Raw genomic sequence first — 14,797 nt, 5'->3', positions numbered from 1 at the left:
GATCCTACTGTTTCTACCTGCTGACGGGCTCAGCCTTGGGACAGGGCTGAAATTAGCTCTCACCACATGGCAGAGACATGACTTCCTCTTTTTTTTTTTTTCATACAAATAAGGGGTAATTTTGTCCCCTTCAGATAATAGAGCTTTGTAGTATAGATGGCCAGTAAACAACAGCCCCTCCTCCCCAACTTGGAAAGCATACTAGTGCTGAGCTAAGTACCTAGAGAATCAGGTAGTAGGTAATCTCCCTGATGCGTACTGGTTTGAAAACCCTTTCATAATCAGTGTTCTTTGGGAAATGCTCATAGACAAACCCATCCAAGCTCAGGAAATGTATTGCTCCAAAGTTGAGTGACCAGTGTCCCGGCAGCCCAGACCACAGAACCTCATGTGTCCTTACGTTTCTGCTGCTGCATCCTTTTTGTGAGTGAGGAGGTTTCAGGACTTGATGGTCTTTGGGAAATGAGGCTGTGTGTTTCGGTTCTGTTGGCCAGTGCTGTTACCTGTTGGAAAAGGAGGATTCCCTGCCCATTTTGTAAGCACACAGCTGGCAGGTCTGTTACAATCTCACTGCCTTCCAATCAGCCCCGCCCCGGCAGCAGGCAGGGTGGGGGCCTGTGAAACACACTGGCCAGACAGTTGTGGTGAGTTTCAAAATAAAAGCTCCCTCCTGAGCACACCATGGCACTTCCTATCCCAGAGAACCAGCATTCACTGTGCCACATCTCTGGTCTAAATGTAGTCATCTCTTTTTTTTTTTTTTTTTCCAGGCAAAGATTACTATGCGAACATTTAAGAGAAAAATTTTGCCCAAAGTAATTTTTTCCCTCGACTTCTATTTGGTTTCCTGCGATGTTTAGATGACTCATTCTCTTCCAAGAAATTTTAAAGAAAAGAGATGCAGGCTGTATGATAGGGCACAAAGACTGCTCTGTAAATTCTCTTTGCTCTGTAAATTCTCTTTCTCTTTTCTGCCTAGAAATCCCTTAGCTTTTTTTTTTTTTTCCGGTATGCGGGCCTCTCACTGTTGTGGCCTCTCCCGTTGTGGAGCACAGGCTCCGGACGCACAGGCTCAGCGGCCATGGCTCACGGGCCCAGCCACTCCGCGGCATGTGGGATCATTGCCGGACCTGGGCACGAACCCGTATCCCCTGCATCGGCAGGCGGACTCTCAACCACCGCGCCACCAGGGAAGCCCCCTTGCTGTTTGTTATAGGAAACGGAAAGGCTCCACAGTCTGCATTGTCATGGACTCGGCCTCATCAGGTCCTGTTGTTCCCAGGAATAAATGTCTTCCTTGTCTTTGGGTGGGTCCCCCTTGTAGTGTCCCAGCTCTGACAACTGCTCCACAGCAGCCACCAGCACAGAAGCCCTTTTGGGATAGCTGGGGCCACGCTTGCCCCAGAGGCACACAGTTAAGGTTTCTGAAATAGAGAACGGTGGCCTTTTATCGTCTGCGCAAGGAGAGGTACAGGCTATTTCCTGCCTCTCTCCTCGAGTCAGAATCTCTCCCAATTGCTGGGGACTTTATCATAACTGTAACCCGGCTAACAGCACGTGTGTTCCCAGCCCAGCCCGCAGCCAGAGGAGAGTAAGTCAGAATCACTTCAGCAGCCTGTTCAAATAAACAGGGATAATAGTTGAGTCGGTCCTTTTCCAACTAATCAGTACACGAAAGGAAACATCTGCCCGGGCTTAATTGCTGTTTTATTGGTTATACTTTTTCTCCCCCTCTCCTTCCCACCTCCTCTGGGGACTAGGTTATTTAAGCCATGGGTAAGCAGCAGGGTAGAGGAATGGGAGCTTTCTCCTGTAACCTCTGCCATCTAAACACCAGGAGGTGTAAGGGAGGCTGGGAGGCTGGCAGGGGGAGTTGGCCTGGAGGCAGGAGGGCAGGGTGTTTGGAAATGATACTCATGGTCACTTCCTGGCCTTGTTGCTGATCTGTGGCTGGTTGGTGAGTCATTTTGCCTCACTTCAACTCCTTGGGCCTCTGCTGCTTCAATGGAGCTCAGCTCTCCTCACAATGGGAGGGAGAGGTTGGTATGTGAGATCCTGGAAAAAGACGTTTCCTCTTACGGCTTCTTCCAGCGGTTGAGGGCATTGAATGAGAGTCATTTGGGAATAGTAAATTTAAGGCTAGCAAGATACTCCTGAAGCCATCCATTTGGTAGAGCATCTTTTTTTTTTTTTTAATTTTATTTATTTATTTTTGGCTGTGTTGGGTCTTCGTTTCTGTGCATGGGCTTTCTTCTAGTTGCGGCGAGCGGGGGCCACTCTTCATCGTGATGCACGGGCCTCTCACTGTCGTGGCCTCTCTTGTTGCGGAGCACAAGCTCCAGACGTGCAGGCTCAGTAGTTGTGGCTCACGGGCCTAGTTGCTCTGCGGCATGTGGGATCTTCCCAGACCAGGGCTCGAACCTGTGTCCCCTGCATTGGCAGGCAGATTCTCAACCACTGCGCCACCGGGGAAGCCCTGTAGAGCATCTTGGTCCCTAAGGAGAACGTGCTGATTATCTTGTGCTCTGTTGAGGAAGGCCAACCCCCCGTACACTGAAGTGGGGGTGTTGGAATCTAATGTGGACTCAAGAAGCCAGGCAAAGGGTGGCAAAGAATTATAGAATGGCAGAGGTTGGAAAAGACCTTAGGAACGTTTAAGCCAAAGACTTTCATTTTATGGAAGAGAAAACAGAGGTCCAGAGAGATGGACCAGGTTGTCCAAAGCTATTTTCCTGATAGTGGAGGAGCTGGAAATAGAAGAGTCTTGTAATTGCCAATTCAGGGCTCCCTCCATCCCTCTCCACACTACCAGGTGTAAAAATTCATGTCTGCTCACAACAAAGGTTACACATATGTTACATTCCATAATTACTTCCTTAATAGAAAAATGGTGAAGCATAAAGGAAGAGTGAAAATGACTGCTAAACATTTAAAAAAAAAGTTTAGGCTCACTAGAATTAAAGGACTGCAGATTAAAAGAGGATACCATATCAAATTTTCAAGACAAAAAAAAGTAAAAAACATTCTTATATGCTTCTATTGGTATTTTAAATGGGTACAGTTTTTTCCAAGGGCAATTTAATGGTATAAGTTAGCAGTCTTTGACTCAGCAGTGTTACTTCTAGGGGAAAATAATGACAGGTATGTGCATAGATTATATACAAAGTAATTAAATACAGCATTTTTTAGTACAAAAAATAGTAAGCAAAGTAAATGTCCAAGAATATAGGAACTACATCAATATAATCTATTATAATACTATAGAAGAATAATATGTAGGGAAATATTCACAACATATGTCTAAGTGGATAAGTTACAGTGTGTATAATGCAATCCCAATTGCATAAAAATTGTAGAGAGAAAAATGTATAACAAAGTCTAGAGTGGTGATTTCTTAGCGGTAGGAATTAAGGGTTGCTTTTTCTTTTTTGAGGTTTTCTACAGTTTTCTTATTTATTACAATAAACGTATATTCCTTTTGTAATCAGAAAAAAATATTTTTAAAGTCATATATCTGAAAAAAAAAAAGCAAGATCTTAAATTATTATGTTTCTGACATGCAGGACATCTTCCTTTCTTTGCCTGGGAGCTGAGCTGTACCAGGGGGTAGGTAGTATTATACCTTCTGTTAGAAGGGCATTGTTGGTATCTGATTTTTAGTAGGAAAGAACTAGAAGGAGCTGGCGTAAGATAAAACAAAGGTTTCCCCTCTCAATGACCCAGTGATGCCAATCAGTTTTATGTCCTGCTCTCGTGGGCTTGGCATAAAACACTCAGCATCAAAGGCGTAACTCATTTCCTTCCTGCTTCCTTATTCTTCTCTATTTCTACCCTTTTCCCCCATGTAGTTAGATGCCAGCCCTGGGCGGCAGCAGCGAAGAACCTGAGAGCCACCACTCCTTAAGGTTAACCTGTTGGAGGCCCCTTAACGTATATCATCAGTATCAATATTAGCAACCAGTCATGTTTGAGGTACCACTGCCCTGGGAGTTTGAGGTAGAAATAAAGCAAGTAAGAGGTATAATTTCTTCTTGCTTGGGGGCTCCTATTTAGTCAGGTACTTTGAAGTCCTTGGATGTTTATATACGCATGCCTGTCTCATCCTATTTCACATCTTACTTTCCTCCACAATTCTCAGGAAAGCCTGACTGCAAGGATTCAAGAAAGCTCTTCCCACCTAACAACTGTTGCCAAGTGGGTTGTGGCTTTCAGGCCTGCTCTTCGGGGACCAATTGAAAAATCAAAGGCTACAAGCCATTTTCCCTCCACGCGATTTCCTTTGCTAGGCTCTAGAAGGGGCACGTTTCATTTTATTAAAACTCTTTTAGTAATCTGACCATAATTTGGTCTGATCAAAGTGGTTATCTGATTTGCTGGGTTAAATAATGGGCCTTAATTGAGTCTGTGTTATTTGTAGAGCCCGTGCTGCCCTTGCCTTTGTTGCCCCCTCCTCCCTCCTTCTGTTTCCCAATTAACCTTCATTCCTCTTTCTTTGCAGAGTAAAGAAGTCGGCCAGCAGCTCCAAGATGATTTGATGAAGGTCCTGAATGAGCTCTACTCGGTAAATCAGCTGGGTTGCTTGGCTCTTTCACAAGCAGAGGGAAGCAGCATTTGGCAGCTTGTGGCCATACTCACGTCAGCAACAGAACTGAGCTGAGGTTGAGGATAGTGCATGGTCCCCGCTAGGGATGACTTCACCCATCTCTTTTTTCACACTCTTATTTTCAAACTGGAATGAGCCCAAAGACACTTTCTCAAAATAAGATCTCTCCATCTGTGCAAGCTAACTCTGGCTTCTTTGGGGGCATTATCACCAGAGACCAGCCAAGGCCTAGGTCACCAGCACAACTGACCCTCATTAACAGCAAACCAGGGACCCCCGAACCTAATGGCAAGGAGCATAGCTTGCATTGCTCCATGAATGATACTCGCCCTATTGGACAGGACCTATTGTTCAAAGTTTTGCATCAGTTCTTGGATTGATCTCCTGGTTTGAGACTAGAACGAGTGCTCTACAGGGACGCAGAGTCCTAAATGCCCTTAACATAAGGGACCAGTTCAGGCAGAGAGAGCTTTGTATTGACTCCCTGGGGCTTTATAAAGGCCACACCTCCACTAGTGAAGAGCCAGGCTTTGGGTTTGGAGAAGAAAACACAATTTGTTCTGAAGTGACTGGCACTTCAGGCCCATGATGCCTGTGGCTGATGCGCGTTTCTTCATGCACTGGGAGATGGTGGGGGCTGTTTCTCCCCCAGCTGTGTTTCCTTAATTATAATTAAAACAAACACGCACACCTAGGAAATGCCTGCTGCCCTCTAGGGAATATTCCTATTGTGCAGTTAAGCCTTTCAGGGCCCCCTTCTCCAGCTGGGCTGTACCAGGCCTTTGTGTCATTCTCCAGGATTGCCCCATGCTGTTTTGGAGGTGAAATTGATTTCCTGTGTTTACTTGCTTATTCACTGCATTTTTTCTTTTTCTTTTTCTTTCTTTCTTTCTTTCTTTCTTTCTTTCTTTCTTTCTCTCTGTCTCTCTCTCTCTCTCTCTCTCTCTCTCTCTCTCTCTCTCTCCCCCTCTCTCTCTCCCTCCCTCCCTCCCTCCCTCCCTCTCTGTCTCTCTCTCTCTCTCTCTCCCTCCCTCCCTCCTCCCTTCCTTCCTTCCTTTCTTTCTTTTTTTAAATTTACAGGAAGACAGGCAGTGGAGACATGTATCACAGGCATTTGGGATCAGAGAATTCCGTGTTCTTGATCCAAAAGCCTAGGTGTGGCCACTTTGTCATGGCAACTGTTAAGCAAGTGAATAGGGTAGGGTGGTCATCAGCTTTGTCTCCAGTGATGCTCAGTTTGTTTGCAATTTCTACTCTGTGACTCTTCTGCTCTGAAGCCAAGTAGATAGATGGTTCCCTTTGGTTCAGTTCCCAAGTTTTCATTTCTTTCAAATGAAGTTAAGGCTGTTTAAAAATAGGAGCATGTTGACATGAACCTTTTTCAGACTGGATGAGTTTCCTGAGCCCTCTGGTCTTTTAAATGCTTTACTTCTGTTCTTTATTTATTTTTAGAGCATCTTCTAGGCACGAAGAAGAGCTACTACTCCTTTCTCCTGGCAAATAATTCACTAAGATAGAAAATAACGCATGTAGTCATTATATGAATCCTTTTGTTTTCCCATAAGCATCTTGGGCCTCTGCTGTTGCCCTTTCTGGGGACGAGTCGGGTGGGTTATCAGCAAACTGCAAACCAGTATAAATCCAGTGTGCCACGTCTGCAGTGGGATTTGAGGCAGCAGAGGAAGAGCAGCATCTAGGGATCTGTTAGCTTTCCTCTGAATTCTAGGTCTCCTAATATGCTGATTTTTTTAAAAAAAAATAAATAAGTGAAAAGGCATAATATGTGTTGGAGTGCGAAAAAACCTTGGAACTCACTGCTCTAAGGAGGGCCGAGCTGGCACCTTGGGCTATAGTCTTCAGGCCATCTGAAGTTGCCCAGGACTTCACTGGCCACCATGAGGCCATAGTCCACGCAGAGCATAAAGTCTTCCCATTACTGTGCAAACCAAGAATTGGCTGGGCTTGGTGTCCCCTTTCATTAGGTGAATTAGTACACACTCTTAGAATCTATCCAAGGCCCAAACAAAAATTTGACATTTTCCTCTAGTAGGCAATGGGAAGAGAAAAAAGAGTAGAGAACACTGGAAAGTTCCAGAGAAGGAAGAACAGTCTGGTGCAGTGATTCTCAAGCAGGGGGATTTTTTCATGCAGGGGGACACTTGGAAATGTCTGCAGATGTTTGTAACTGTCACAGCTGGAGCAGAGGGTGCTGGAGGTCAGGGTGCAACTGAAATCTTATCATGCACAGGACAGCCCTCACAACAAAGAACTGTCTGGCTTAAAATGTCAATAGTACTAAGATTGACAAACCCTGGTCTAATGACTAGAGTCTCCTGAATTAGGCAACCCAGATTCTACCCAGTCTCCACCAGCTATATGATCTTGGGGGATGCTCCCGACCTCTGTTGAGCCCGCTCTCCACGTACTCCATGTGCTGGTGTCTCTATTTCCTTGGGAGTGGGGAGTTTGGGGGAGTCATGCTTCATGAAATATCAGACTATAGTTAAGGGTCAGATGAGTTTGCAGATTCTATAGGCCATTAGAAAGTTCAGAGAATAGAATGATGAGTTGTTTCTTCTGGAGGGTGAGATAAGTATAGGACTAGTCTGAGAAAGGCACCATGGCATTAGGGTGACTGACTATCTTGTTTTACCTGGAACTGAAGGCTTTCCTGGGACATGAGACTTTCAGTGCTCAGCCTAGGAAAGTCCTGAGTAAGCCAGGGTGATCGGTCACCCTATATAGGACAGTGGTTTCATCAAGTAGGAACTTGGGACTATTGTATGCTAGCTTTGAGGAGATACTTGCTGTATGTACTCTCTCTGTGTCTCTGCCTCTCTCAGAGGAGTTAAGAAGGGAACAGGGGAGGACTTCTTTCCTTTCTTTTTTTTTTTTAAATAAATTTATTTTATTTATTTATTTTTGGCTGCGTTGGGTCTTCGTTGCTGCATGTGGGCTTTCTCTAGTTGCGGCGAGCAGGGGCTACTCTTCGTTGCGGTGCGTGGGCTTCTCACTGAGGTGGCTTCTCTTGTTGCAGAGCATGGGATCTAGGGCACGTGGGCTTCAGTAGTTGTGGCGCACGGACTCAGTAGTTGTGGCTCGTGGGCTCTAGAGTGCAGACTCAGTAGTTGTGGCACACGGGCTTAGGTGCTCAGCGGCACGTGGGATCCTCCTGGACCAGGGCTCAAACCCGTGTCCCCTGCATTGGCAGGCACATTCTTAACCACTGCACCACCAGGGAGGCCCGGGAGGACTTCCTATAAGGAACTTTCCCCTTATTTGATCTTCAGTAAGGGCCTCTATAAGCAATAGAAGTTATTCGTGGGCATGGGATAAAGGAAATCAAGGATGTAAAGACCCACCGTATTCAGTGCTCTTCTTACCTTGTATCTGCCCTTAATGCCCACAAATACCTCTTTTTGGGAGACTGATCACCTACGGGTTGATAATTTAGGTATTTTTGAACCTTGATGATCCAAGGGGCAGGACCCAGGTGTTCCCAAATAAAGATGCCTTTGGGCGAGAGGCCCAGACTCTCACCATAAGGGGCCAGCTGCCTCTCTGTACCTTCCTTTTATCTGCCTGAAAGGCCTTTGATTTTCCTGACTCGGCACTCTGTGCCAGGGGCCGCTTGCCACAGCTGCTCCTAGAGAGCAATCCCAGTGAGCATTCTCCTCCACGTGCTTTTTACCCCCTAATGGGCTGGCTAGTTTACAGGCCATGGCATAAGTGGTTTTCATTTTCTGACTGATGAATCAGGAATGCCTTTGAAGTCAGAGCACACTGCTTCCCAAAGAACTCCAGAATTCTCTGCCTCAGTTATACTCAGAGGCTGTATCTGGAAAAGCCCAGCAAGGTCCCATAGAAAGGACTGAAGGTGGGGGCACTGAGCCACGTGGACTGGCTGAGTAGGAAGAGCCAAGGAAGCCCTAGAATTGAGAAAGAAAGAAAAGGTGTTGGGACACTGGAGCTGTTGTTGCCCCAGAGGTTTCAAGCTTCTGTCCTCCCGTGAATATATGTCCCCTTGGTTTGGTGCAGCAGCTGTCTGCAGAGCCACTTCAGACTGGAATTTAGCACCTGCTCCCCTGAAACAATGTCAGTTAATAGTCCCCCCACTCTGCCTGCCTGTTTGTCTTCAGCACTCGGCACTAAGGATACAAAGACACGTAAGAGATGTCCCTGAACTCAAGGCATTAGTTTTAATAGAAGAGACAGAAAAGCAAAGCAGTAAGTGAAATACGAGGTGATGAATCTTTCACATGTCTACACAGAAGAAGGGCATGAAGCCAGGCTCCTTGGAGAGATATTTGAATTGAGTCTTAATCGCCAAGAGCTCTTTTATTGTTCTCTAAATATTCCTTTTTTGCTGCATCCTGCTCTTGTTTCATGATGCAATGTCTTTTCATTTCTCATTGATCTCTCTGGGGATATTACTGATGGATTATTTTTGAAGTTTTCTTCTTACTGTGTACTTTCTGTTAACTCTCAATTGTTTGCTTTGGTCTTAGTCTTTCACATTAGATATTTTCCTTAAATGTTTGGTAATTTTTGCTGCCTGCTCATATTTTAAAGTGAGACATTAAAAATCTGCTTGGAAGTTCTGTGTCAACTGTGGTCTTTACTGTAGGGTGATCTGACTGGACTGTGTCCATGGGGAAGCCCTGATATCAGTATTTGTAGATCTTTTATGTCAGATGGGCAAATTCCTCAGATAAGGCTCTTCTGATCTCCTGCCTATGTCTGGGGGCTGAGTCATGAAGAGGCCTGGCCATCTCAACATTCAGTGTAGAATTTTCCTGTTTTAAGTTCAGTACCCCTATCCTCAGCTGAGCCTGGTGTCCCCAAGCCATAGAAAATAAACCTCTAGTCTTCCACCACAGAGGGGGAGGGGATGGGGTCTGGAAGTCTAACTGTTCTCAGGTGCTCAATAGTTTCTCTTGTTTTTAGCTCCACCTTCATCCCACTGCCACTGACTCCTCTCAGGGCTTCTGTGATTTACTGGTTGCTTCTTGCCTCTCCCTACTTTTGGTTTAGGATTCAGTAGGTCAGTTACTACTTGCCTCTCCCCTTTTCATCTTCTGCTTTCATTCTTTTTGTTTTTCTTAGTTTATACCTAAAAAATAATAATAGAAAAACTCTTTTCTATTATTCTAGTGTGGCTTGGGGAAGGAGCAGAGCTAAAGGCATGAATTCAATATTTAGTTTTTCAAAGTAGAGTGAATTCCTTTGTAGAACTGCAAATTTAGACTTCTGAGTTTTTCCCCTAGTTAGTTTTGCCTCACTATATATATTTCTCCAACTCCTATGTTGACTTCCCTATTTCTCCACTTGTTTTGACATCAATTACTCAGGCTCCAGCCTCAGGATACCTAGTTTTCCCTTGAGTTGAAAGACACTAGTTATACTTCTATATTTGCAAAGAGGAGAGATTCAGTGTCATTAAGTCATTTGGGCAACCACATTTATTATAAAACTACCACTGTGTATATGTTTCTTAACTGTGATGCAGAAAGGAAAACACAAAAGAAGTGGTGCTTACCCTTAGGAATTTATAGTTTCTTAGATGAGGTAGTGTTTTACTCTTTTAAAGCAAGTTCATTAAGTTCTTTAGGGGAGTTCTTTAAAGGAGTAATATAAATTGTTGATTTTTATTACTTCATTTATTGTCCTGTTGACACTATTCCTTTGACCCCTTTTTTTTGTCTCTCATGTTCATTCATAATGTTTTATTTATTATTCATAGTTCTTTATTTATTATGCATCTTCATGGAATAAAAAATCACTTTCTTAAAATCAATTCACTTTTATAACTGTTCACTCAAACTTTTGAATCCCTTGGTCACATTCAGGTCAAAAGAGAAAAAGGAGCCTCCTATCTGCCCTTCTTCTGCCAGGATAACAGATGCGTCTTTCTTGCTTTTTAGTCAATCTGGAAAGACTGAATTACTTAGGAAGATTTTTAATGCTGTCAGTTGTTAAATATTGCTTCTCCTGTGTACAGAATATACAGAGTAGGTCTTATACTTATGGGAAATGTCAGGTTCAGAATAAGGTGAAGCTGATTTAAAACATTCTGCATCGAAAATGAGACATTATTTAAAGTCTAAAGTACTTTGATTTTGTCAGTGTCCCAGTATTCTTTACTCTTTCCTCCTCTGTGTGGAAACAGAGAGCTCCAGCAGGAAGGAGCAGGCACCTGGTGGCTGGAAGTAGTATGTTTGGGAGGAAATGAATGTAGGTTCCAGGCTTTCCAGCCTCCTCATTAGGAAAAGGGACTAGACTCCCAGACAGTTTCTTTGAAGGAAAATTTGAAAATTGCGTCCTCTCGTTTGATACTGCTTCCTTCCTGTGGCAACTCCAGTTTCATTTGATGTGGATTTTGTTCCTTCTTAGGCTCTTACCTGAAATTGTCTGCAGGTTTACCGTCTTCATGGGGTTGTTGTCTAGATCACAGGATTGCTACAAGAATGAAATAAGAAAATGTGTGTGTAGCACTTGGCACACAGCCAGGAACATACTAAGTGCTCAGTAAATGGTAGCTGCCCTTGTTCTTGCTGCTGCTGTGAGAGAGTCTGTTTGATTTGGATAAAGCTGACAGACAGATCCCTAGGATGTGAGGCCAGTAGAAAGCAGGTTTGGAGCTCTTCCTCTTCCCCATTTTATATGAAAGTCCCCAAAGTATAGGCTACTCTACAGGCTGTGCTGCCCTCTTCAGGGTCCCAAACAGCCCGGGAAAGCTTTGCTCCTGGGGTCTGAGTGGTGGTGTTTCCCATCTTAGTCTTGTGAGATGACTAACTGATGGAAATTACTTGGACAATATAAAATAGAAATGCTTATAAATGTTAATAAATAGAAGTAAATGATCACGGGTGGAAGACGTAAAATCATTTTAATAATAAGACATGTCGGCTCAGTTCAAATACTGCTTTCCTGTGCTTTGGAGTGGTCTTTCATATAGAAAGTTTGCTGAACCAAACAGTATGAATTTTGCCCTTAAGGATATGAGGATATTGCTTCATGGGGGAGAGGTCCAGCTGAGTCTCTTAGCCTGTAAAACAGAGAATTGACCCCATTGGCTTGACCTCTAGGGGTGGGGGTGGGCGGTGTCTTACAGGTCATGAAGACATATCACATGTACAATGCCGACAGCATCAGTGCTCAGAGCAAGCTAAAGGAGGCGGAGAAGCAGGAGGAGAAGCAAATTGGAAAATCCGTAAAGCAGGAGGACCGGCAGACCCCACGCTCCCCTGACTCCACATCCAACGTCCGCATTGAGGAGAAGCATGTCCGGAGGAGCTCAGTGAAGAAGATCGAGAAGATGAAGGAGAAGGTGTGTAGGCTCTGACAACTGTAGGGGCTGGGAAGGAACATTCTGGAAGTCAGGACCTATGGGAATTTTCCAGTAAGCCCTGTGGAGAGCAGAACTAGGAAGCTCTGGGTTCCTTTAGTGCCTAATGACCTTGCTTTCTGCCCTGGAAAAAATCCTAGGTATTGGAAGAACTTGGGCATCTGTAGCAGACAAACAAGAAACAGTAGTTGCCTTTCCTAAGCCTGGGAGGGGAACCGTAGGGTTTGGCTTCAGATATCAGGTGTTCAGAGGCAGATATAGCGACACCTCCTTCAGGGTCGCGGTGTAAGGATGGAGAATGGAATTTACAGATAGAACCAAAGTGGGACACGCATCTAAAGTAGGGAGCCTCATTAACCTTTCCTGGACTGATCTACATTATACCCTTGAATCTCATTAAACAGAATTAGAACCCAATTTAAGGCATACGCGCATAGGGAGTAGCAGCACAATTGTGGTTCTCGAATGTGCCGTACTTCCATCTTTTAGAGAACAATCTCCCCTCTTTAAAAAAGAAAAAAAAAAGTAAAATTGAACTTTTGTTTCCTTTTCAGCGCCAAGCCAAGTATACAGAGAATAAGCTGAAGGCCATTAAAGCCCGGAATGAGTACTTACTGGCTTTGGAAGCAACCAATGCATCTGTCTTCAAGTACTACATCCACGACCTGTCTGACCTTATTGATGTAAGTGCTTAAAGCCAAGGGTACAAGGGCGCCTCTTTCCTGGATTCGAAGATCTGGTCAGGAGTCCCCCAGTTCTGTTACTCAGGCATCTTAAAGCATTTTGAGAACAATTATGAAGATGGTAGCCATGATCCCTCAGGGGCTTGCCATGTACCAGGTACCAGGTAAAGCACTTCATAATTTATTTCATTCAGTCCTCACTGGAATCCTGGAAGGAAGGCATTATTACCTCCACTGTTACAGATTAAAGTTCAGAGAGTTTAGATGACTTACCCAGAGTCAGCTAATAAGTGACAGAAGGAAAATTGGTACCTAGGTCTGGTTTCTAAACCCAGGCTCACAACCACTGTGCACTTCTGTCTCCTAGGAAATATTCCCTTAGATCAGGTACTTGCCCATAGAAGTGAGTGACAAGAGCTAAAGTGTTAGAATGTCATACCTTATAGTTATATAGCACTTAATATTTCTCAATATTATCTCATTTGATTGTCTTGTCACCCTTTGGGATCAATACTACTATCTCCAATTTGTAGATAAGGAATCTAGGTAGGGGTCAAAAGGGTTCCTGCCCAAAGTTAAACTGCAAATTAGAGTCCTGGTCAGGAAGGTATCCAGATGCCTCTGACATGTGACCCATACTTCTCGCTGTGGCACAAATATGATGAGAGAAGCAGGACATGAGGCTCATGTGTTTTGCATGGGGCAGGCACAAGGGATAAGGATTTTGTCTTTGGCCTTATGGCTCAGCCTCGGCCTCGGCCTCGTTTCTCCTGCTGCTTCTCCTCACACCTTATAGTTAAGTCTTGCAGTCGATCTCGCCTGCAAACTCCAGTCTGGCCCAGTTCTGAGCCAGCCCTGACTACAGCTGCGTAAGTACACACCCTTCCTCACCTCTCTCTCCTGTCATCAAAGTGAGGGGCCTGGAGCCAGCCGACTCAGCATAAGCGTCCCAGGGCTTCAGGTAGACCCTGGCCAGTCTCCTCTCGAGGCCTGATATTTGCCTCTGGCTGTCAGCAAGCAGCAGCTAGGTTTTGCAAGCCTCTGGCCAGACCTCACATACTTGCCTGTCTACCTTGGTTTCTCTGTGAATGAACCTGCCACACTTCACAATGTCATGTGTGGTTCTGGTCTAAGATTCACCATTGCGTAACTAGCTGGGTGATCCGGGGCTTGTCGTGGAACTGGTTTGGAGCTCTGCTTTGTCTCCCCTCCACCCTCTGGCAAACTGAAGAATTAGGCTAGATCATTGGGTACTTAAATCTGGCCTCACATTGGAGCTGCTTGGAGAAAGTTTCTAAAATACAGATTTATGTCTCCCTTCAGCCAGGGCTTTTTGAGTCAGTAGATTTCAGCCCCTTAATGCCCCGGTTGTCATTGTCTTGCTGGGGAAGTGGAGCCCTGATCCCTGTTCAGGCCCTGCTTTGTTCTCTCTGCTTGTTGATGCCAATCTGAACACTGTCCTTCAATGGAGGTCAGGACCCTAGACAGGATCCTTTCTCCTCCTCAGGGGAACAGCTCCTCACTGTTGGGAGAGAGGCCTGTTCTCAGCATGAGGAAGAGAATCACTTCTTTCTTGTGCTCAATTTCTGCTATTTATCTCACATTCGATAAAAAAAATCAGCCTGGGCGGTCCGCCACACCTCTGCTACTGGTTTGTCCTTTTCTCTTTCTTCTGCCCCCAGGGTAGGTTTTGTTACCCTTTCACCGAAACCCTGACCTCAGGGGAAGAGAGGGGCTACTGCTAAGTCAGTCACAGAGCCTCCATCAAATTTGAGTGGGTATTTTAAAATCAGTCCAAGAAGCAAGCTATTTTGCTTCTTATTCTCATCATTTGAAAAAAAAAGAAGTTTGTTAAGAGCCCGTCTTCACAGGGTGCTGTGTGAGGTGCCATGAAAAAGCAGTCTGCCAGCCTCCGTGGTGCTCAGCCAGGGCATGGGTCTAGGTTACTATGATCAAGTCCAGGCTGGTAGCATTCCAGGCCACATGGATAGTTGCTCTTGTTTTATTTTGTTTGTTTGTTGTTTGTGTTTTTCCTGGGTGAAATTAATTACTCTTTTTTAAAAAAAGCTTACATTATTCTGCTCTACAAATGTTCATTAAGTATTACTTGGGATGAAGCTATGTGCTCAGCAGCATCAGGGGTACAAAAAGAATAAAGTAGTT

General features: G+C 44.7%; 1 protein-coding gene across 3 annotated transcripts in view; it reads left to right on the top strand.

Annotated features, from left to right (window-relative positions):
* SRGAP2 (SLIT-ROBO Rho GTPase activating protein 2) overlaps positions 1-14,797 on the top strand; it is a 227,962-nt gene that overhangs the window by 149,344 nt on the left and 63,821 nt on the right. For all 3 annotated transcript variants that reach the window (XM_065895453.1, XM_065895460.1, XM_065895467.1), the window contains exons 4-6: positions 4,499-4,561; positions 11,718-11,933; positions 12,506-12,634. In XM_065895453.1, the coding sequence (XP_065751525.1) occupies positions 4,499-4,561; positions 11,718-11,933; positions 12,506-12,634 (408 nt within the window). The remainder of the gene's footprint in view (positions 1-4,498; positions 4,562-11,717; positions 11,934-12,505; positions 12,635-14,797) is intronic.

Source organism: Phocoena phocoena, chromosome 1, assembly GCF_963924675.1.
Source record: "Phocoena phocoena chromosome 1, mPhoPho1.1, whole genome shotgun sequence".
Taxonomy (NCBI): domain Eukaryota; kingdom Metazoa; phylum Chordata; class Mammalia; order Artiodactyla; family Phocoenidae; genus Phocoena; species Phocoena phocoena.
This window is presented reverse-complemented; position numbering and strand designations above follow the sequence as displayed.